This window comes from Lissotriton vulgaris, chromosome 12 (genome assembly GCF_964263255.1).
Source record: "Lissotriton vulgaris chromosome 12, aLisVul1.2, whole genome shotgun sequence".
Lineage (NCBI taxonomy): Eukaryota > Metazoa > Chordata > Amphibia > Caudata > Salamandridae > Lissotriton > Lissotriton vulgaris.
In genome coordinates this window covers 705,536,864-705,560,179 of record NC_141700.1, presented here as the reverse complement: position 1 = coordinate 705,560,179, position 23,316 = coordinate 705,536,864, and the positions used below count along the sequence as shown (strand labels likewise).

General features: G+C 45.3%; 1 protein-coding gene across 2 annotated transcripts in view; it reads left to right on the top strand.

The window, feature by feature from the left end:
* LOC147678051 (histidine N-acetyltransferase-like) overlaps window positions 1–15,445 on the top strand; it is a 128,906-nt gene extending 113,461 nt beyond the window's left edge. Inside the window, exons 4-5 of one of the 2 annotated variants that reach the window (XR_015302477.1) lie at window positions 11,578–14,044; window positions 14,262–15,445. Coding sequence is in view for 1 of the 2 variants with exons in the window: in XM_086945945.1 (XP_086802071.1) it covers window positions 11,578–12,132 (555 nt within the window). In the remaining variant the exon portion in view is untranslated. Of the gene's footprint in view, window positions 1–11,577 lie in introns of both variants that reach the window. The other variant, XM_086945945.1, reaches the window with a different exon arrangement.
* The last annotated feature ends 7,871 nt before the right edge of the window (window positions 15,446–23,316 follow it).

Below are 23,316 nucleotides of genomic sequence, written 5' to 3'. Positions count from 1 at the left end.
CAGCATGATAGTAGAACAGTTTGACCCACAACTGGCCATGATTACTTAATAAAGAACCCTGGGGCTGAGTCTTTACAAAGACGCCTTTGAACTACATTCAAACAGTGCCGGCCCTTCTCACTTACTTCAAGGACTGGTCCCTGCCAACACGTTCAGTCAAGACATCACTTAAGTCACCATACTAAGCCAGATATTAGATGTTTCCTGTTTCCTCCACTTGACTTTTTCCTTCTATCATGTACAATGGGAGAATTTTTAAGGTTTCCATAACCATTCATTGTTAGAGATCTCCAAAGTTGATGGCGCTGAATAGATAATCTGGGTACATGGAGATTATGAAATTTTTATGATTGAAAGTAACAACATCCCTTAAACATGTTCCAGAAAGTGAACCGAATTAACAAATAGAAATCCAATTGAAAATGACTAAAGCTTTAAATTAATTCTGAAGGCTATTGGCAATGGGCATGTGTGTGTGGGGAACCCCAAATGTTTAGTCACCCCAAAATTTACTTCAATCAGAATACCCACAATTCACTGGATCAAAGGCGGTCTTAAATCGCAATTTCATGAGATAATGTGGCCCCATGTTAAGGTATTTCCTAACAGATCAAAAATATCAGAAATACAGTCAGTTAAGTGAATGGGTCTACTCAAATACCTGAGTTCTAGATCAATGGAATAGTTAAAGGGGTTTAGTACAGAATTAAAAAAATAAGGCGAAACAGAGTGAATACCATAAACGCTCTAAAGTGACTATGGCAATACAGAGAAACACAAAACCAGAATTCATTCTAAGTCCCAAGTGGGAAGCAAAATCGGGAGAGTAACAGACAGCATCCCTAGTAGAAGGGGAAAGTCTTTTGCTTCACCCCCAGAATCGAGGGGTTTTATACATTATTTTCATATATAAAATGAATAGAACTGCAGAATAACTTTGGTGTGAGCAAATGTATCATTTCGTCAGCAAATCGGAACACAGTAAAATTAAACATAATTTTGCCTTAACACCTAAGCACTATCCCACTACTACGTGATTATTGATTCTACCTCTTCTATGCTAATGTCATCCGAACATGCTAGAGCAAACTAGGTACATGAACAACAGTGTGTTATATGAATGAATAGGGCACAGTGATCTAGCGGAAGGACCTTGAAGAAATAATTGCAGTTTCATGACTGAGCTGGGCAAAGTTCATTGAAGGCAGCATGAACAATGACAATGGAAAAAAAAGAATAGTCTGTTGACTACATGCTGCTCAAACGACAGGCAGTTAAGTGTGCAGGGGGAAGGCTTGGTGATTATTCCCAAATTGAGCCCTATTTAACAAAGGTTAGAAAACACACTTCTTCACAACATCGGAAGATCATTTTCAAAGCAACAGTACTATATCAATGTGTGCATGTGCAATCAAGTGTGAAAATACATTCTGCACGTTGTTAATGATGCACAAAAATATAAACACACAAAAATCCGTAATATGGTCAAAGCTGAATCTGTGGGACACCCAGTAATAGGACATCAACAAACAGCAATTAGGGCAGCAAATTATTTGGCTTCCTACTAATAAACCATTCGCTGGTAGAAAACCATAGCGTACCAAAACCATACACCAAAATGTCCACTAAACCAATGCTTAGCTCTTGTCCGGCATTCCACTACTAAACCCAGAGTATGCAAGATACAAATTTGTGGCACTACTGTAGCCTAACTAACTCTGAGAAAGCTGGCACCTAAACTGAGCCTTCCTGGGTCTTCCATTACCAAATTCTGAGCAAGGCTTAATACAGTTTCCCGCCTCTACTATAAAGCCATTGGAAAAACAGAGTCCTTGGCAGTGCTTAATTTGCGCCTGTAGTTGCCGGTGGGAGTCACCAGCTCTCAATTTTGGGGACAAGCTCTTATTTTTCTGCATCAAGGCTGGAAGAACATAATTGGACCCTACCTGGACCCTACCAAGCCAATCCTGGCACTCATTTCATGCCCTGGCTCTCCTGCAGATGATAAAAAATGACCATCAGCAAAGAACTGGCATTGACAATACCTCTGTCTTTGAATTACCACTGCAGCAATGGAATTCTGTTGCAGCCCCCATCTACCCACAAACTACTCTGAAGCAGACACCAACTGCATGCATCACTCACAAACCCCAAAATAAAAAGACAAAAATATGTTTGTGGACTGTCCCATTCAGCAACCACCATCCTTAATCACATTAGGAAAGAGAAACATCTTCCCTTTTTTATTCTTTAGCCCAATGTTCAATTTTTAATTATATTGATTGTGGTCTTATTCTTTTGCCTTTGTTGCAGAGGGCAGTCCTTTTTTGTTCATTTTGTTGTGGAACTAAAGCCGTACCGCTGTGATTTAGATTTTTAAAGCCTATTGGCATATTATCATGTATTGCCCAGAAGATTTCTGCCTCCTTGTTTTCTCTCTGCCAAGCCTAAGTCTGGACTAATTAGAAGAAAAAAACATACCCATCTGACATCTCAAACACACAAAAGGCGAGGGGAAGAATGCTGTAACAATTGGCAGTCCCTAGGGTAGCATTCTAATTGAAAATCTTTCAGCCACTATCCTACTTCAACACTAGTGGGTGAAAACAATGGGTTGGAATGGTAGCCAGGGTTTAGACTATTTACAAGCATTCCACCCATCAACCTTTGTATGTCTAACCTATATCTTAATCTAATTTGGGGGTGATTTGAAATTTGACACACTTTCCAAATTTGAGGTCAAGGTAATTTGACACACACATTTTCCTTCCTTAGTTACCACTGGAAATGTTTTATCACATACTGTTGGGGCAGCATATTTAGTTCAAATCAAATCACCTTGCACCACCCATGGTCTTCAATTCACCAAAATACCAGGAATTACGAACATGACATCAAGCACCCTTTGAAACTTGATAAATCATGGGGCTGACTTATTTTACCAACCATGGCCCCTGATGATCCTCCTATTTGCTACTGATGGTGCAAGATGACAGTATAACAGATGAACCCTCTTTCTATCAGCTGCTGCCCCTTGTGTAACAGTTAATGATCTCAAACTTAATTGTAGAGCAATCTAAAGGATTAATATTTATATTTGAGGTGGTTGAATTCTCTGTGGCTTTCTTTACAAGACCTGGCAGGTGTCAAAAGCACAGGGTTGCTCTCAATGTTCCTACAATTGTCTTTTGTCCCTACTATTGCATCATTGGACCAAAGGGCATAAATGATCCAATCAATTTGTATTATCACCAGGCATCAGTCATCTTCATGGGTGTTGATGTCTACATGATTTAAATCCTTCTGGCAACCAGAGTGACCGTCTCTTTAATAAATCTGACCTCTAACATCTGTCAGCCCTCAACATGGCTGTCTTGGGCTAATCAGAGTACTTGTGCCACCTGCATCAGGAAGTTCACTAACGCCCTCCCCCCCAACCAGTGCTAATGCGGTGTAGGCATTAATACTGATTTTCCAATTCTTCACAATAATCAGAGGCACCACACCTGGCTAACAATCAGGAACTAACCTCCTCTGCATTAGTATGTTCTGCAGTACTCCCATACACCTTGTTTGGGGGAACTTTAATACCTTGCCACACTCAAGTCAGGCTCCTTCTCAGACACTGTGGCACTCCAATCACTTGCTAAGTTGGTATGTGGTGGTGGGTTTAGCCATGTGTGTGTGTGTGTATGTGTGTTGTGTATTCATGCACATGCTGAGTGATTTACTTAACTCTCTGTTGTGTTGGTAACTAAAGTTTTTGTTGTGCAACTCTTTTTAGTATGGAATTCTGCTTTGTCCAGTGGTCATTGGGTGATTGTCCATAGACATCTAGGACAAGTATGTTGTCCTCTGTGGCTAATGTTCTTCATTGCAGGTTGGACAGTGATATGCAGATTGAAAGGGATCTGAGTAGATCCATCCTCAACAAGAGTATACCTCCTCTTGTGTAAAATTAAAAAGACCATACTTTTTCCTATTGTCTTACCCGATAGAGTAAGCAAGATGCAGTAGCTATGCATTTATTTGTGGACAGCTGTGTTGCAAAACTGACTGTTCTGTCTACATAATCTAAATGTAAACCCTAGGTGGGCACTGGGTTGATGTTGTGCCATATTGAACAGTTACTGACCACATAGCTACTTCTTGGGACCCAGCTCAGTTATGTTGTCACCGCTCCATTGGTCTTCAACATAGGCAATGGCACTAAGGAACCAAGGTGGTCATTTTGAACTTTTATGAGACACATTTTGGTGGGGAACTAATCTGTCTCTGGGGCTAGATTCAAATGCGTAATTTCAAATTAGTCAAAAAGGCAGTACTCTTATTAAGTAGTCCAAATTGGAAAAAGGACTCTATTGTAATATATTCTCCTTACCTTAAACTTCACATTTGGATTTGCCTGTTACAAAGAGGAATTGAAACTATGACAAGGACTGTAGGACGTCTCTTTCTGGGCGCTATCATTCTACTAAGCATTGGTGTTTATTTGGGAATGGCGGGAGGAAGACTGCGCCTGTGTTTACCCTCAAAACTGGACTTGCGTTTTACTCTCAATACTAGTGATGACGCATCAGGCAGCAGGGAGGCCTGGGTTTTAAAAGTTTTGGCGGGTTACACCCAGCCAATTGCTCAGGACTGCTTTGTTCTGCTCTAGACTGGAGCTAGGTCCAAGTTGAGTATTGCTTCCTCCCTTTGACCTGACATTGAGCTGTTATATTTTCTTTACTATAGAGGAGGGTTCTTGCTGGCTCAGTGTTCTTGTACCTCACAACCTTCCGGGGCCTTATTTGCTACCCGTACACCAAGAAGAAATGTTTTCTCTTTTCTCTTGTGGTAAAGCATCTTCAAATATCTAGTACTGGTACTAAAGATCTGTTCTTGTCATGATTCATTCATTGCTACAGCACTGGAGCCGTATTTCATGAGAAAAGCTAAACTTTTGCTACGTTGCAAGCTTTCTGCCGTCCCTGCATAGTGCAAACATCAATATTTTGAGCTGTTTTACAATTTGAAAATTGACTGTGACTAAGTTGGTGCTAATTAAAAGGCATGTAATACATACAATACATACAGTGCTACTGGGAAATAGCCAATACAACGCGGGTATCACATTGCGATGTTCTTACAATGCGGTTGTTACAATGACCGTGTTGTTCCCACGCACTGCCATTATCACGCAAGTCATTACATCGACTTGCAGTAGATGGTGTGCTAACATTAGAAATAGTATAGTTTACTATTCCAACACCTTCCCTACTGTTACATAGGCTGGAGTTGGAATAGTAAATTATACATTTATAATGTCAGCACACCATCTACTGCAAGTTGATATAATTACTTGCGTAGGAATGGCTTTGGGTGGTAACAACGCGGTCGTTGTAACGACCGCGTTGTTATGGCACGCGTTGTGATGACTCGCGTTGTAACTAATCATATTCAGTGACACTAAAAGGAGCACTAAATCATGGTAGCATGGTATATGGAGCATATACGCAAACTTTATGCTTGCAATAGTTAGATCCAGAAGAATTAGATCAAGTCAATAGGATAGCACATACTTCTCACAACAACACATCTCAAGTTACATCAAATTAGATTGCATTTTTCAATTTACAGAAAGTCTCCAGTACCAGAAAAGAACTGCTTACCTGTATCTGAGATCCACATTTCCCAGGGCATAATAGCATACCTAAAGATGAGGTCAAACTAGTATCTATTATCTAATTTTTGGTTGGCTTTGTAAAGAGACCTTTTGAAGATGTCATATGTGATGAAGTCCTGGAACATGAGGAGGAGTCTGTTTTCAGTGGGATGTTGGTATGTGTTGTGTACATGCAGGTTCACCTCTTCATTCAGAAGGAGCCTGGAGAATCAGTATGGTCAGTATCTTCGATCTGTTTGTGACATCCCAGTATCTTGGGGAGGCTACGGATGGTTCTATCATTACCACTTTTCTCAATCCAGCCCTGTTCTCCTTCCTACAAGGAGATGACAGATGGGTCGGTCTGCCCCCACATTTGTCAAATGGACCAGATTCTGGAGGAGGAAGCATGAAGAGCCAACTTATGGGTTGACCTCTTGACCTGAGTTCTTTACCCTTTGTATTATATCTCCTAACTATGTCAATAACAATCCTAAGATGGTTCAAACACATATTTGCCATCAGATGCCTTCTGGCCAGCTGAGACTCCGCAGGTCAATCTCTACATAGATGTATGCCAGGGTTTTATTGCAATTAAAGACAGATGCTTAGTAGATTTAGAAGATTTATTCAGTACATAGACAAACTCTGAAGCCACCACTTCTGGCGGCAGAACTCTTGCAGTGACAGCTCCAACTATCATAGCAGAATATGGAATATACAAGCCACAAAGGGAAGGGGAGGGGGTACATATAGAGAAAAGGATACTGACAAACAGAATAAATAATATAACCTTATATAAGACACTGCGAAGGAATATAAATGATTACAACACTTCTCTATATAATTCACTGGGAATTAATATGAATGATTACATTACATCTCCCTCCCTCAATCAATGAAACACATAATCTTTGCCTTGCGGATACGAAGGTCCATATTCAATGGAAAGTCAAGATCCTTGCTCAGAGTTGGAGAACTATCTGGGCCACCCATACCGTTAATTGATGCTCTGTCGCAATATGAGATACTGACCATGCTCTATGCTCGCTTGTCTTCCAATTGTGCCACATTCCTGTTAACGTTAGTTACTTGCAAGGGTTTTGAATAACTACTGACATCTATTTTGTTAGGATTGTTGACTGTAAACACCACCCAATCCCCCACTTTCCATTTCCTGTGCTTTCTTGCATGTTTGAGTCATACTGGTTTTTGTGGTTATCTTGATGTTGCTTTACGCATTCACTAACACTGTCCGGGTAGATCAACTTAGATTCACCTCCTCCCAGCCAAGTAGTAGCCCACTTAGTACCTAAAAGTCTACCTTTGAGGAGTGTAAAGGGAGACAACCTGGTGATTGAGTTGTTTGATGGGTGATATGACCGTAACCGTCTTTTAATAGTAATGTCTACGAGCTCACCAGGCACCCGTGTCTCTGGAATGCACTATTTAATCATTTGATTTACTCACTCGACTAATTATTTTGCACTGGGGCAGTGCAATGCTGTTTTAGGTGTTGAATAGACATACCCAACAAAAACTCTTTCATCTCTTCTGAAGTGAAAGTACTCCACTGTCAGTAATGATAATACTGGGCACCCCTTCTATCATAAATGTGTCTGATAGGAATGTTATGAGATCCTGGGTAGTGATGCGATTCACTACTTTACCAATGCCAGCACCTACTTGCACCTACTTGCAACTACTTGCCTGCCCACATAGGGACATTTAAAGGACCAAAAATGTCTAAGCAAAGTTTGTTCCATAGTCTGGAAGGTACACTCACGGGTAATAAAGGAGCTCTCCTAACATTTTGCTTTTATCACTTATAGGACAAATTACCTAATCCTTAATTATAGTTTCTACATTATTGTCCATCCCTGGGAACCAATGCATAGCTCTTATCTTGGATTTGGTGATACTTCACCCTAGATGTCCTTCATGGACTAACTATGTAATTCTTTACCATAAGTCCTTAGAAGGTACCAATGTATCGCTGCTTAAAACAATATAAATATTTATACTCAGCCTGTGTCTGACTTCCCAATAATTTCTGACTTTATCCTGTAACCCATTAGCTGGCCATCCCTGGACTATTTTATCCTTTACCAAATTATGGGTAACATTTTTCTTTGAAATTTCCAGCCATTCGTCCTTTGTAATGCCAGGTAGCGAGATTAGTAACACTGTATCAGGATCTTCCAACTTGGTCTCTTCCCCTTTCTCTCCTTCTGTGGGTAATTTGGACAGACAATCTGCAGCAATATTTCGGTTTCTGGGTAGAAATTTGATGTTGAAATGATATCACTCCAAACCCATAACTCACTTGGCAATTCAAGGACTGGATCTCTCTCTATCTCTTCCTTTACTGATAAATTCATATGTAGTAGGCTTGTCTTCTGCTCTTAAAACAAATGGCGGACCCCACAAAAAGAACTTAAAAAGGAAGATGGCCCAATAACAGGCTAGAACTCTATCTCTATAGTAGAATAGTCAAATTCTGCGTTGTTAAATGTTCTTGATGCAAATGCTACAATTCTTTCTTTACCATCTACTACCTGTGCTAATGGAGCTCCTATTGCCTTCCCAGTAGTATCAGTAGACAATATGTTTTTACGTTTAGTGTCAAAATTATGTAAAGATGGTGAATCTATTACAGCCCATTTGATTTTCCCCAATGATTTTTTACAATCATTATTCCTTTCAAAAGGGATTCCTTTCTTGAGTATATTCTTCATCGGTGCTGCGTGATCTGCATAATTCTTCACACATATTTCACTGATTTTGGAAGGATTTCAGCTCTACCTCTGATGAGGAGACAGTGCTTCTCCTACATCAACCATTAAATCCTGTTTAGGCTTTACTCCTTCCTTTGAAATATTGTGTCTTACATAACTTAGAGACACTACACCAAATCGGCGTTTTTCATGTTTAATAGTTAAGCCTGCCCTTCTGAGTGCAGTGAGAACTTTTCTTGATGTGTCATAGAATTTTTCTACAGAATTTCCATCTATCCACCTATATGTTGCTGTTTAAATCTCTTAAGTCTACACATAAATGTATACTTCTTCCTCTCAGTTTCTGGGTGACCATGATAGGAGATAGCTATAGTGAACTTTTGATAAGTTCTATAACCCCTACACTTATTAACGTATCTCGATCTTGTTTCAACAGTTCCTGCATTGAATTGGGAACGGGTCTCACTTTGTGCACTATGGGTACCGCATTATCCTTTAGCTTGATTTTGTGTTGGATATTTTTCAAATGACCTAGCTCTTCCTTGAACACTTCTGGAAACTCACCCAACACTTTCCTGCTGACATTATTAGATTTTAGCACCATAACTGGTTCTTCGTTGTTAGGGTTCAGTCTCATATCCAAATCTCTTTGATGACGCCAACTTAGTGCTTTACTCACACCTTCCAGAGTAACACTGGCTCACCCACCTCATTTAGGAAGGTTAGTAGCTGCAATAAAACTTGCTGCTGCCATATTTTGCAATATGTCAAAATACTAGAATCTATATATACAGTTCTGACTTTAATTATCTTTTGTAATTCCTGGACAACCATGAACCAACTTACACTTGGTGCATGCAATTACACCCTTTAACATTACTCTGAGTTCTGTCAAAATGTCAAGTAATCCTTAACTTATAATCACCATAACATTACTTTAGGTGCTAATGTAGATTTTAAATCAATTAGCCTTTTAATGCACCCAAAATAAAGCCTACCTAAAGTGGGCTGAACAATGTCACCAAATGCACCAGCCGCTCCTGTTGGATGGAGATTTATTGAGAATTGCCTTACGCTCTCATAAGAGAAATGTTTCCAGCTATCCAACAGCAGCAACACTTCCACTGCTCCACTTCCACTTGTATGTGATCCTCGAAGAAACACTCTCCCTACACTGCACTAAATCCACTCAATGAACTGCCATGGGGGCCCTAAATCCTCACAGCGCACTGCTGCAGGGTCACTCACCGCCATCTCTGCTACACGACAGAGCTTTGTTGATCCTTGTGCAGCATCAGCACTTTGTCGACCCTCCAACTTTAACCGCCACCACCAACGTCAGTGCCTGCAGGTCCTTGGCACCGCTGGATCAGGTGCCACAGGGTCTATCACAGTACACCGCTCCTTACAACAGCTGCATTGTGTGGTCTGCAACCATTACGCCACTCCTTAAAACAGCTGCGCTGCTCCACATGCTTGAACCGCCTCACAGCTCATGAGTACCGCATTCTTCCTATCGGGCTGCCACACTCGAACTCCTCCTCTACCAGGCCTTCTATGGTAAGTCACTTAGACGCTGCATGCATAAGTCTTAAAACGCTGACAATTACTGAAACGCTCACCTCACCAGTTATTCACATTTGGTGACTGGCAATGGTGGCTTTTTCAACATCCACTGGAGTGAGGTTGTACAAGCTGTCCCCTGCAAAGCTTACTAATCCCATCTCGTCACCCGTATTGTGTCAAAATTATTACAATTAAAGACAGATGCTTTGCAGATTTAGAAGATTTATTAAGTACATAGACAACCTCTAAGAGCCAGACTCGGTCCCAAGCTTAAAGGGGAAATAGCAGTGCAGTCTGCTCGGTCCTTGTCAGCTTTCTCTCATTGCTAGTGCTGTAGAAAGGTGTTCACAGTCTAGACAAATTCAAGGAATGGACCGTAGAGCTCCAGTTCTTATCCAGTACAGAGTTTCTGAGGCAAAAAGCTAGGGCCAGTCAAAAGGTGTGTCTTGTGCAAAATTGATTACTCTGGTCCATCAGAGAACTATGGGGTAGATTTACAAGCCCCTTGCGCCTCTTTGCGCCACCGTTGTTTCACCTTTGTGATGCAGCGATGGCGCAAAAGATGCGTCACGTTGTAAGGCCCTGCACCAGAAGGAGGCGTTCCTGCGTGGTTTCGGCGCAGAAACGCCTCCTAAAAGTGGCTGGGTGAAATGTTCAAGATTTCACTCAGTCACTTTGGAGCCCATGCTGCGTCAAAACCCTGCGCCTGCTTGAAGCAGGCATAAGGATTGACGCAGCATTGCAGAAATAGGGCCCCCCAGAGCATTGCTGGAACTGCGTCATGCTTGCGACGCAACTCCAGCAATGCCCCGCCTTTACAGCACAGATGCGTCACACATCTGTGCCGTTTTTGCCCCATGGTGTGCCGCATTGTAAATGCGGCGCATCCATGGTGGCGGAGGGCTGGCGCACAATAATCGGCGCCAGTTAATGTAAATCTGCCCCTAAGTATCCAAAGGAAACAGTGGGGTTGGTTTCCATGCAATTTGTCGTGTGATATGTGATATATCGTTTCCAGAGACAAAGAGGGAGTCTACGGATGATGATAGGTATGTGTGTTGGGCTGGACATCCCATCATGGGAGGATCAGGCCATGTTTGGACTAAGTGTTGTCAAAGACACAAAACTGGCTTTGGTCACTACTTTGCTTCTCAAAGAGAAATCAGACAAGAGTCTGGTTGAAAGTGGAATCCCTAAACCTGCTAGTCTGGCTAAAGAACTCTGTAAGTGGAAGACACATTGAGAATGTTCTGTTCAGAAAGCAAACATGGGGTGAACCCTTCTTCTTTTTGCCCCAGTGCCCATGACCATGTTTACACCATTTATGCAACTCATGCATGCCACACCATGTATTATGCAAGTGCACAATCTGTATTTTCCTCATGTAAGTGGAGTATCTTTTTGGGTAGGTGTTTCAGCAACTGGAAGGATGGGAATAATAATTTTGAAATGGGCAATGGTGCTCTCAAAAATTTGGAATACATTTATTACCAGGGCACTTTCAAGTACAATAATAAAGTTTTCAGTATACTCATGGTCATTTCCCAGCTGGAATTTCTATGGTGACTAGCTAAATCTAGTAATCTAATCCCTTTGTCCTTGTTCCTCTCTCTCTCTCTGTCACAGGGCATCCTGCTGGTGAGGTTCAATGCTGCTGAGCTCTCTGCCCGGCTGGGCGATGTGATTGCCAAAATGAAGGAGTCTGGATTCCCACCGCTTCCATCACTACTCCTCGATAAGAGTGAGGTTCCTGGAGTGGTGCTGGCCCGCTCTTTCCTGGCCGAGGTGTTACCCAACCAAACCATCATCCAAGATTGGCAGCCCTTTCAACCCATGCCAAGCAACCTGGCACTGCTGCAGAAAAAGGACTTGCACTGGATGGTGGACAATAAGCGGCGCCCCAAGGTGGCCACTTTGTGCACTTTCCCCTTCCGCGTCCCCGTTGGTGAAGACTGGTTCTATCTGAACATTGACGTCTTTGGCACAGAGCTAAGCCATATACGGAGTCAGCTGGTAGCCCACCTGGAGAACCACACCCCTACACTGAAGGGCAACGTCATGTGCCAGCTCTTTCTGGATCCCTCTCTCTGGGTACCAATGGCAGAATTTTGCACCTCTGTCCTGAATGTTGAACTTGCCAAAGACTACACTGAACAGTATCTCCTGGAATCTGATATTTAAATGGAGAGGGTGCGGGTAACTACAACCAAGAAGTTACCCCATATTCCCTAGCCCATTACTCCAGAGGAGATACAACAAAGCACTTCTTCCTTCCCTACATACCTCTGTCTCCTTTCCATTTGTAATGTTTTCTACCCGGTCTCCCGCACTCTAGACAAGTAGATGTGAAAGAACATGATATGACTTTTTTCCTCCACCACAGGGGACTTCCTTTAACCATGCACTGAATTGGATGATAGGAGAGTTAGGATACTTGAGCGAAGTGGCTAATTTGCACAATAATAATAGTTGCCAGGGATGGTAAATTGAGAGCCCACTGCACTTTACAACACCCATTGCCTCGGCCAGTGCTGGCTTCGGCAGTAACAACACAACTACAAACCATAAAACTACTACAAATGAGGCAATTCAGACCAATCCAGGCCCCCAGAGCTATAGAAATGGCTTGGGTGACAGGTAATAGTCATTTTAATATATATTGAATTAATAAACAGCTGTAGTTGTGTGCATCTTTAAATAAAACAATCAGAGCCACCATGTGGCAGACTGTCATAAAGTCCGGTGTTGGCAATTAAGTGCTGGGGCCGAGCACTGGTAAAGCACCAGCTCAAATTAAGCACATGGTGAGCGTGAGTCAGACTTACCCTTTTCATTTCATCCTCTGCCTTCTCGCAGTGCTGTTTTCCTGGACCCTAGACGTGGTAGGATGCTTCAACATCATAGCATGTCTAGCCTGTCCTCCCAGGAAATGAGATGTGGATATGTGGAGCAGATTAGAATAAATGGGATCTAGCCTTATGAACATCTTCTGCCCCCTAAAGGCGAGCATGTATCTGTACTCATTTCGTTCTGGTGGATGCAGGTGGTGGACGCCAGCACACGTTTTTTGGGTGCCAGGAGAATATCAGACTTTGAACCAGTGAAAAGGAGAGAAAGGCAGAAAAGGGAAAAAAAGAACAAGATGGGAAAACAGTGACAAATGGAGAATGCAGGGTTTGGAAATATCTTGCAAGACTGATATAATGAGACAGGAAATATAGGATGGTGAAAGAAGAAGGCATGAGGTGGTATTAAGAACAGTCAGCCTCATTATTTGGGAACCCAGGTATTTCGGAATCACCGGTATTTGGCTCCTTAGAAAAGCTTAGGGCATCTGAAATTATATCTAATCAATTAATCACTGGCCTGTAGCAACAGTGAGATTGCCTATCCTCTAACATGCCCAGTAAGTGCTTCTCCAAGTGTGGCCAGGGAACTTCTCACAACTAATTACCAAACTACGCCGAGTCAGCAATTGCTGCATAAATTAATTTGAATTTACTACCCAGAATGCCTTGGAATGAGACAGACACATTCCAGAAATCGTCTATTAGATCATCGCTGCCAGGAAAACATTGCAGTGACCTCACTCTCCAACCCTACATGTAAGAAGGACCACCTCTTTCCAGAATTCACTGGAATAGGTCACCTCATCTAAGTATGCTGAGGGGTGATCTTTAAGAGACAATAATTTATTCACAGGGAGCAATATGAAGGCCCTACAGCCTATAGAGGAACCCATTAATGGAGGGTGAGGCCATGTCCTGAACAATGGGATTCTTCTGTCCTTTTTCCTTAAGCATGAACCTCAAATGGGGTTGATAAAAAAAATTAGGATCTTATAAGGATAGCTTATTATTGACAAGAGAATTCAGTTTTAGATTTATTAATTAGCCCTCGAGAGAATGTTGTAGAATGAAACCATATCACTATAAAAGGAGAGAGAGAAGACTAGGTAGCTAGTCCGTATCCCCGGGGTTTTATATGTGAGACCAAAAAGGACTAGCCTATTTGTGAATATACATAGACTCAAGACTGTAAGACAGGGTACAAACCCTTTTGTTTGTTCATGAAGCCCTCACCCACCAACCTGGTTGGTGGCATGCTTAATCATCGGGCCCACCCAGTGACACCGAGTGTGTCCCGGGTGTGCTTCGATGCCTGAATACAGCGGAGCAGGTATTTTTCTGAGTGTGCAGTTTAGTGACGTGAAGGTGAAAATGTAAAAGTTATACAGGGGTCCCAGTACCCGAGAGTAAATTATATTTTAATAACTGGGTCACTGGGTGATGACCCATGCCACCAACCAGGTTGGTGGGTGAGGGCTTCATGAACAAACAAAAGGGTTTGTACCCTGTCTTACAGTCTTGAGTCTATGTAAATTCACAAATAGGCTAGTCTTTTTTGATCTCACACGTAGAATGAAACCACCCGCCCAAATATAGTTTAAGATTAGACTGACCAATCCCAGAAGGTTTTGAGAAGTAACTGCTGTACCAAGAAATATTTACAATGGACCACCCTTTTCTCCAAACGCTTTATATTGAAACCATCCGTTCCTAAAACTGCATCACCATAAAGCCATTGATTGCCAGACTTCAAGATCACAGTTACCACCTCTTCCGAGAAAGTTGGGCAAAGGATTCAAGACTTTGCTAAAATGCCTTTATCGGAAATAACATTTTTCTGAATTATTTTGTTCTGGCCCCCCCAGTTGTACACAAGTGTACACCTTGAACCACCATCTTTTTTTCAAATAATACTTTTGGAGTAGGATAAGACATTCCCAGAATGCTTTAGGATGGGACGACCAAATACCCAGAATGCCCTGGGATAGAACAACCCTGTCCTGAATGCTTTATAGGCACTTGAATCAGCACTTCCCAGAATGCTTTGGGTGGATAGGGAAATTCGATTTGGCCAGCTCGGTCTCCATTACACTTCAACCAGAATTAGGCTTTATTCCTAAATCAAAATAAAGAGTTGCATGGTCAAAGGACACGCTACTGGGTGGAGGAATACAGTGCTGCGGGTGCACCCAGCTTGGCTGCGGACGACCATTGTGTATATAGAAAACAACAGAATATTAGTGAGATTATTTGTACTATTAATGACAATAATAAGAATATTTTTGATGGGTAACTTTGCATACAGTAACCTAATATTCCCCACAGTGCATTAAAACACCCTTATTTAATAGAAGTGATTTTTATGTTTGTAAGTTGAGATCACAGTGCTCAGTAACCCTCGACATTATCCTACCACGTCTTTTGTGAGTGAAAAAGGTCCCTCGCGGAGGGATATTTTTTGTAGCCAGTGTAGAGTCAGTAAACAAACAATATAATCAACGCCAGCATATACCAGCAGACCCATCCTACTAACTCCATTGCTCAGTGTTTTTGCTTCTCTTTGAACCTACTAAGATAGAAGCGTCAGGTACCAGAGTTTCCCCCTCTTCCTTCCTTGCAGAAACAATAAACTCCTGTTCAAAGTGTCTCCGGTCTCTCATTGATAGGTCTGCGCAGAGCCAGGGGCTCTAGACACAAGGGACAGATGTCAGGCTGAGGGAGCTTCCGGTCAGGCGCAGCTTGCAGTGACACAAGACATACATAGACGGGCAGGGGGCGCACTACAATGCAGCTTCCAGCACCCCGGTCATTGCGAGAGGGGAGGCGCCTCGCCCCTGCAGGTCTTGAAGTAACAGAAGTCACTTTGAGAGAGGAAGGCTCTCAGCTCTGCAGGGGTTGCAGTAACACAAGTCACTCTAATACAGGAGGGCTCCCACCCCTGCAGGGCCTACAATAACACAAGTCACTCCGAGGAGAGCTCTCGCCCCTGCAGGGCCTACAATAACACAAGTCACTCTGAGAGATGGGAAAGCTCTCATCCCTGCAGGGATTGCAGTAACACAAGTCACTCTGAGAGATGGGAAAGCTCTCATCCCTGCAGGGATTGCAGTAACACAAGTTACTCTGAGAGATGAAAGCTCTTACCCCTGCGTGATAGGAGGGTTCTCACCCCTGTAGGGCCTAGAATAACACAAGTCACTCTGAGACAGGAGGGTTCTCGCCCATGCAGGGCCAACAATAACAATTCAGAGACCACGGCAAGGAAGACAGACACACTGAGACATTGACATAAGGAGACAAGGGCATGGAGGGCAGACACAGGGAGACATGGATATAAAAAGGCAAGGACATAGAAGACAGATGAGAAGACAGGAATATCAGGAGACAAGGGCACAGAAAGACAGACAGGCAGACAGAGACATGGACATGAGGAGACAAGGGCACGGAGGACAGACAAGCAGAGACATGGACATGAGGAGACAAGGGCACGGAGGACAGACAAGCAGAGACATGGACATGAGGAGACAAGGGCATGAAGGACAGACAGACAGAGACATGGACATGAGGAGCCAAGGGCACGGAGGACAGACAGAAACATTGTCATGAAGAAACAAGGACATGGAGAGCAGACAGACGGGCACATGGACATGAGGAGCCAATGGTACAAGGACAGACACACAGAGATATGGACATGAGGAAACAAGGGCACGGAGGGCAGACACATGGACACGAGGAGGAAAGGGCACAGAGGATACACAGACAGAGACAGCGACATGAGGAAACAAGGACACAGAGGACAGACAGAGACAGGGACATGAGGAAACAAGGGAACGGAGGACAGACAGACAGAGACATGGACATGAGGAGACATGGGCATGGAAGACAGACAGACAGGGACATGGCATGAGGAGACAAGGGCACGAGGACAGACAGACAGAGACATGGGCATGAGGAGACAAGGGCACGGAGGACAGACAGGCAAAGACAAGGACATGAGGAAACAAGGGCATGAAGGGCTGACAGACAGACACATGGACATGAGGAGACAAGGGCACGGAGGACAGATGGACAGAGACATGGACATGAGGAGCCAAGAGCAGGGCGGACAAACAGACAGAGACATGGCATGAGGAGACATGGGCACAGAGGACAGACAGACAGAGACATGGGCATGAGGAGACATGGGCATGGAGGACAGACAGACAGAGACATGGACAAGAGCAGACATGGGCATGGAGGACAGACAGACAGAGACATGGCATGAGAAGACATGGGCATGGAGGACAGACAGACAGAGCCATGGCATGAGGAGACAAAGGCACGAGGACAGACAGACAGAGACATGGACATGAGGAGACAAGGCCACGGAGGACAGACAGGCAGAGACAAGGACATGAGGAAACAAGGGCATGGAGGGCTGACAGACAGACACATGGACATGAGGATACAAGGGCACGGAGGACAGATGGACAGAGACATGGACATGAGGAGCCAAGGGCAGGGCGGACAGACAGACAGAGACATGGCATAAGGAGACATGGGCACAGAGGACAAACAGACAGAGGCATGGACATGAGGAGACATGGGCATGGAGGACAGACTGACAGAGACATGGAAAAGAGGAGACATGGGCATGGAGGACAGACAGAGAGAGACATGTCATAAGGAGACATGGGCATGGAGGACAGATAGACAGACACATGGACATGAGGAGACAAGGACACGGAGGACAGACAGAAAGAGACATGGACATGAGGAAACAAGGGCACGGAGGACAGACAGACAGAGAGATGGACATGAGGAGACATAGGCATGGAAGCCAGACAGACAGAGACATGGCATGAGGAGACAAGGGCACAAGGACAGACAGACAGAGACATGGACATGAGGAAACAAGGGCATGGAGGGCAAATAGACAGACTAATGGACATGAGGAGACAAGGGCACGGAGGACAGATGGACAGAGTCATGGACATGAGGAGCCAAGGGCACGGAGGACAGACAGACAGAGACATGGCATGAGGAGACTTGAGCACAGACCACAGATAGACAGAGACATGGACATGAGGAGACATGGGCATGGAGGACAGACAGACAGAGACATGGCATGAGGAGACATGGGCATGGAGGGCAGACAGTCAGAGACATGGACATGAGACAGGGGCATGGAGGACAGACAGACAGATACATGGCATGAGGAGACAAGGGCAAGAGGACAGACAGACAGAGACATGGACATGGACATGGACATGAGGAGACAAGGGCACGGAGGACAGACAGACACATGGACATGAGGAAACAAGGGCATGGAGGGCAGACAAACAGACACATGGACATGAGGAGACAAGGGCACGGAGGACAGACAGACAGAGACATGGCATGAGGAGACATGGGCACAGATTACAGACAGACAGAGACATGGCATGAGGAGACATGGGCATGGAGGACAGACGGACAGAGACATGGACATGAGGAGACATGGGCATGAAGGAGAGACAGACAGACACATGGACATGAGGAGACAAGGGCACAGAGGACAGACAGACAGAGACATGGCATGAGGAGACATGGGCAAGGAGGACAGACAGACAGAGACATGGACATGAGGAGACATGGGCATGGAGGACAGACAGACAGAGACATGGACATGAGGAGACAAGAGCATGGAGGACAGACAGACAGAGACATTGACATGCAGAAACAAGGGCACAGAGGACAGACACACAGACATGGACATGATGAGACATGGACACTAGGCTCAGACAGCCACAGAGAAATGGACATGAGCCGAGAACGGTACAAGAGACAGATAGAGGGAGACATGGACATGAGACAGGGCATGAAGACAGACACATGGAGACATCGACATGAGGAGAGAAGAGCATGAAGGACAGACGCGCGGAGACGCGGATATGAAGGGAAAAGAGCACTGAGGAGAGACACTTAGAGACGAGGACATGAGGAGCAAGGGCATAGAAGACACAAACAGGGTAACACGGGCATGAGGAGACAAGAGAATACAAGACAGACACACTGTAACATGGACATGAGGAGACAAGGACATGGAAGACAGACACAAGGAAATATGGACATAAGGAGCAAGGAAATAGACAACAGACACAGGGAAAGATGCACATGAAGAGACAAGAGCACAGAAGACGGGCACAAGGAGACATGGACATGAGGAGCAAGGGCACTCAGTGGAGACAGAGGGAGAGATGAACATGAGGAGGAAAGGACACAGAATCGAGACACAGAGACAGGAGGACACAAAGACACAGAACAGAAGACGGACACACAGAAACATGGCCATTAAGAGACCAGGGCAAGGAAGACAGACCTACTGAGACATTGACATGAGGAGACAAGGGCACGGAGGACAGACAGACAGACAGAGACATAGACATGGACAGACAGACAGAGACATAGACATGCGGAGACAAGGGCACGGACGACAGACAGATACACAGAGAAATGGACATGAGTCAAGAAGGGTACCGAAGACAGATACAGGGAGACATGGACATGAGACAGTGCATGGAAGACAGAGTCACAGACATAAGGGGAGAAGAGCATGGAGTACAGACACAGGGAGACGTGGACATGAGGAGCAAGGGCATAGAAGACAGACACAGGGTAAAATGGACATGAGGAGACAAGGACATAGAAGACAGACACAGGGTAAAATGGGCATGAGGAAACAAAGGCAGTGAAGACAGACATAGGGTAACATGCACAGGAGATAAATGCATGCAAAACAGATAAAGGATGACAAGGCATGAAACAAGGCATGCAAGGGAGATATTAACATGAGAAGAGAATAATAAGGAGGAGAGACACATGGAAACCTGACAGGAAGAGAACGGACATAGAACAGAGATACACAGAGGCATGAATATTAGGGGATAAGGGCGCAGAAAGAAGACACAGGAATATAGGAATTTGAAGAGACATGGACATGAGGAAACAAGGGCACGGAGGACAGACAGACAGAGTCATGGACATGAGAAAACAAAGGCACGGAGGACAGACAGACAGAGACATAGGCAAGAGGAGACATGGGCATGGAGGACAGACAGACAGAGACATGGTATGAGGAGACAAGGGCACGAGGACAGACGGACAGAGACATGGACATGAGGATACAAGGGCACGGAGGACAGACAGACAGAGAGATGGACATGAGGAAACAAGGGCATGGAGGGCAGAAAGACAGACACATGGACATGAGGAGACAAGGGCACAGAGGACAGATGGACAGAGATATTGACATGAGGAGCCAAGGGCGCGGAGGACAGACAGACAGACACATGGACATGAGGAGACAAGGGCACAGAGGACAGATGGACAGAGACATGTACATGAGGAGCCAAGGGCACGGAGGACAGACAGACAGAGACATGGCATGAGGAGAAATGGGCACGGAGGACGGACAGATAGAGACATGGACATGAGGAGACAAGGGCATGGAGGACAGACAGACAGAGACATGGACATGAGGAGCCAAGGGCACAGAGGACAGATGGACAGAGACATGGACATGAGGAGCCAAGGGCCCGGAGGACAGACAGACAGACATATTGACATGAGGAGACAAGGGCACAGAGTACAGATGGACAGAGTCATGGACATGAGGAGCCAAGGGCACGGAGGACAGACAGACAGAGACATGGCATGAGGAGACATGGGCATGGAGGACAGACAGTCAGAGACATGGACATGAGGAGACATGGGCATGGAGGACAGACAGACAGAGACATGGCATGAGGAGACAAGGGCAAGAGGACAGTCAGACAGAGACATGGACATGGACATGAGGAGACAAGGGCACGGAGGACAGAAAGACAGACACATGGACATGAGGAAACAAGGGCATGGAGGGCAGACAAACAGACACATGGACATGAGGAGACAAGGGCACGGAGGACAGACAGACAGAGACATGGCATGAGGAGACATGGGCACGGAGGACAGACAGAAAGAGACATGGACATGAGGAAACAAGGGCACGGAGGACAGACATACAGACACATGGACATGAGGAGACAAGGGCACAGAGGACAGATGAACAGAGACATGGACATGAGGAGCCACGGGCACGGAGGACAGACAGACAGAGACATGGCATGAGGAGACATGGGCATGGAGGACGGACAGATAGAGACATGGACAAGAGGAGACAAGGGCATGGAGGACAGACAGACAGAGACATGGATATGAGGAGCCAAGGGCACCGAGGACAGACAGACAGAGGCATGGACATGAAGAAACAAGGGCATGGAGAGCAGACAGACAGAAACATGGAAATGAGGAGCCACTGGTACAGGGACAGAAACACAGAGATATGGACATGAGGAAACAAGGGCACGGAGGGCAGACAGACAGACACATGGACATGAGAAGACAAGGGCACAGAGGACAGACAGACAGAGACATGGACATGAGGAAACAAGGGCATGGAGGACAAACAGACAGAGGACAGAAACATGGACATGAGGAGACATAGGCATGGAAGACAGACAGACAGAGACATGGCATGAGGAGACAAGGGCACGAGGACAGACAGACAGAGACATGGACATGAGGAGACAATGGCACGGAGGACAGACAGGCAGAGACAAGGACATGAGGAAACAAGGGCATGGAGGGCTGACAGACTGACACATGGACATGAGGAGACAAGGGCACGGAGGACAGATGGACAGAGACATGGACATGAGGAGCCAAGGGCACAGCGGACAGACAGACAGAGACATGGCATGAGGAGACATGGGCACAGAGGACAGACAGACTGAGACATGGACATGAGGAGACATGGGCATGGAGGACAGACAGACAGAGACATGGACATGAGGAGACATGGGCATGGAGGATAGACAGACAAAGACATGGCTTGAGGAGATATGGGCATGGTGGACAGACAGACAGACACAGGGACATGAGGAGACAAGGACACAGAGGACAGACAGAAAGAGACATGGACATGAGGAAAGAAGGGCACGGAGGACAGACAGACAGAGATGGACATGAGGAGACATAGGCATGGAAGCCAGACAGACAGAGACATGGCATGAGGAGACAAGGGCACAAGGACAGACAGACAGAGACATGGACATGAGGAGACAAGGGCACGGAGGACAGACAGACAGAGACAAGGACTTGAGGAAACAAGGGCATGGAGGGCAAACAGACAGACACATGGGCATGAAGAGACAAGGGCACGGAGGAAAGATGGACAGAGTCATGGACATGAGGAGCCAAGGGCTCGGAGGACAGACAGACAGAGACATGGCATGAGGAGACATGAGCACAGAGCACAGACAGACAGAGAAATGGACATGAGGAAACATGTGCATGGAGGACAGACAGACAGAGACATGGACATGAGGAGACATGGGCATGGAGGACAGACAGACAGAGACATGGCATGAGGAGACATGGGCATGGAGGACAGACAGTCAGAGACATGGACATGAGGAGACATGGGCATGGAGGACAGAGAGACAGAGACATGGCATGAGGAGACAAGGGCAAGAGGACAGTCAGACAGAGACATGGACATGGACATGAGGAGACAAGGGCACGGAGGACAGACAGACAGACACATGGACATGAGGAAACAAGGGCATGGAGGGCAGACAAACAGGCACATGGACATTAGGAGACAAGGGCACGGAGGACAGACAGACAGAGACATGGCATGAGGAGACATGGGCACGGAGGACAGACAGACAGAGACATGGACATGAGGAGACATGGGCATGCAGGAGAGACAGACAGACACATGGACATGAGGAGACGAGGGCACAGAGGACAGATGGACAGAGGCATGGACATGAGGAGCCAAGGGCACGGAGGACAGACAGACAGAGACATGGCATGAGGAGACATGGGCACGGAGGACAGACAGACAGAGACATGGACATTAGGAGACATGGGCATGGAGCACAGACAGACAGAGACATGGACATGAAGAGACAAGAGCATGGAGGACAGACAGACAGAGACATTGACATGAAGAAACAAGGGCACAGAGGACAGATGCACAGACATGGACATGATGAGACATGGACACTAGGCTCAGACAGCCACAGAGAAATGGACTTGAGCCGAGAACGGTACAAGAGACAGATAGAGGGAGACATGGACATGAGACAGGGCATGAAGACAGACACATGGAGACATCAACATGAGGAGAGAAGAGTATGAAGGAAAGACGCACGAAGACGCGGATATGAAGGGAAAAGAGCACTTAGGAGAGACACTTAGAGACGAGGACATGAAGAGCAAGGGCATAGAAGACAGACACAGGGTAAAATGGACATGAGGAGACAAGGACATAGAAGACAGACACAGGGTAAAATGGGCATGAGGAGACAAAGTCAGTGAAGACAGACATAGGGTAACATGCACAGGAGATAAATGCATGCAAGACAGATACAGGATAACAAGGCATGAAACAAGGCATGCAAGGGAGATATGAACATGAGAAGAGACGAATATGGAGGAGAGACAC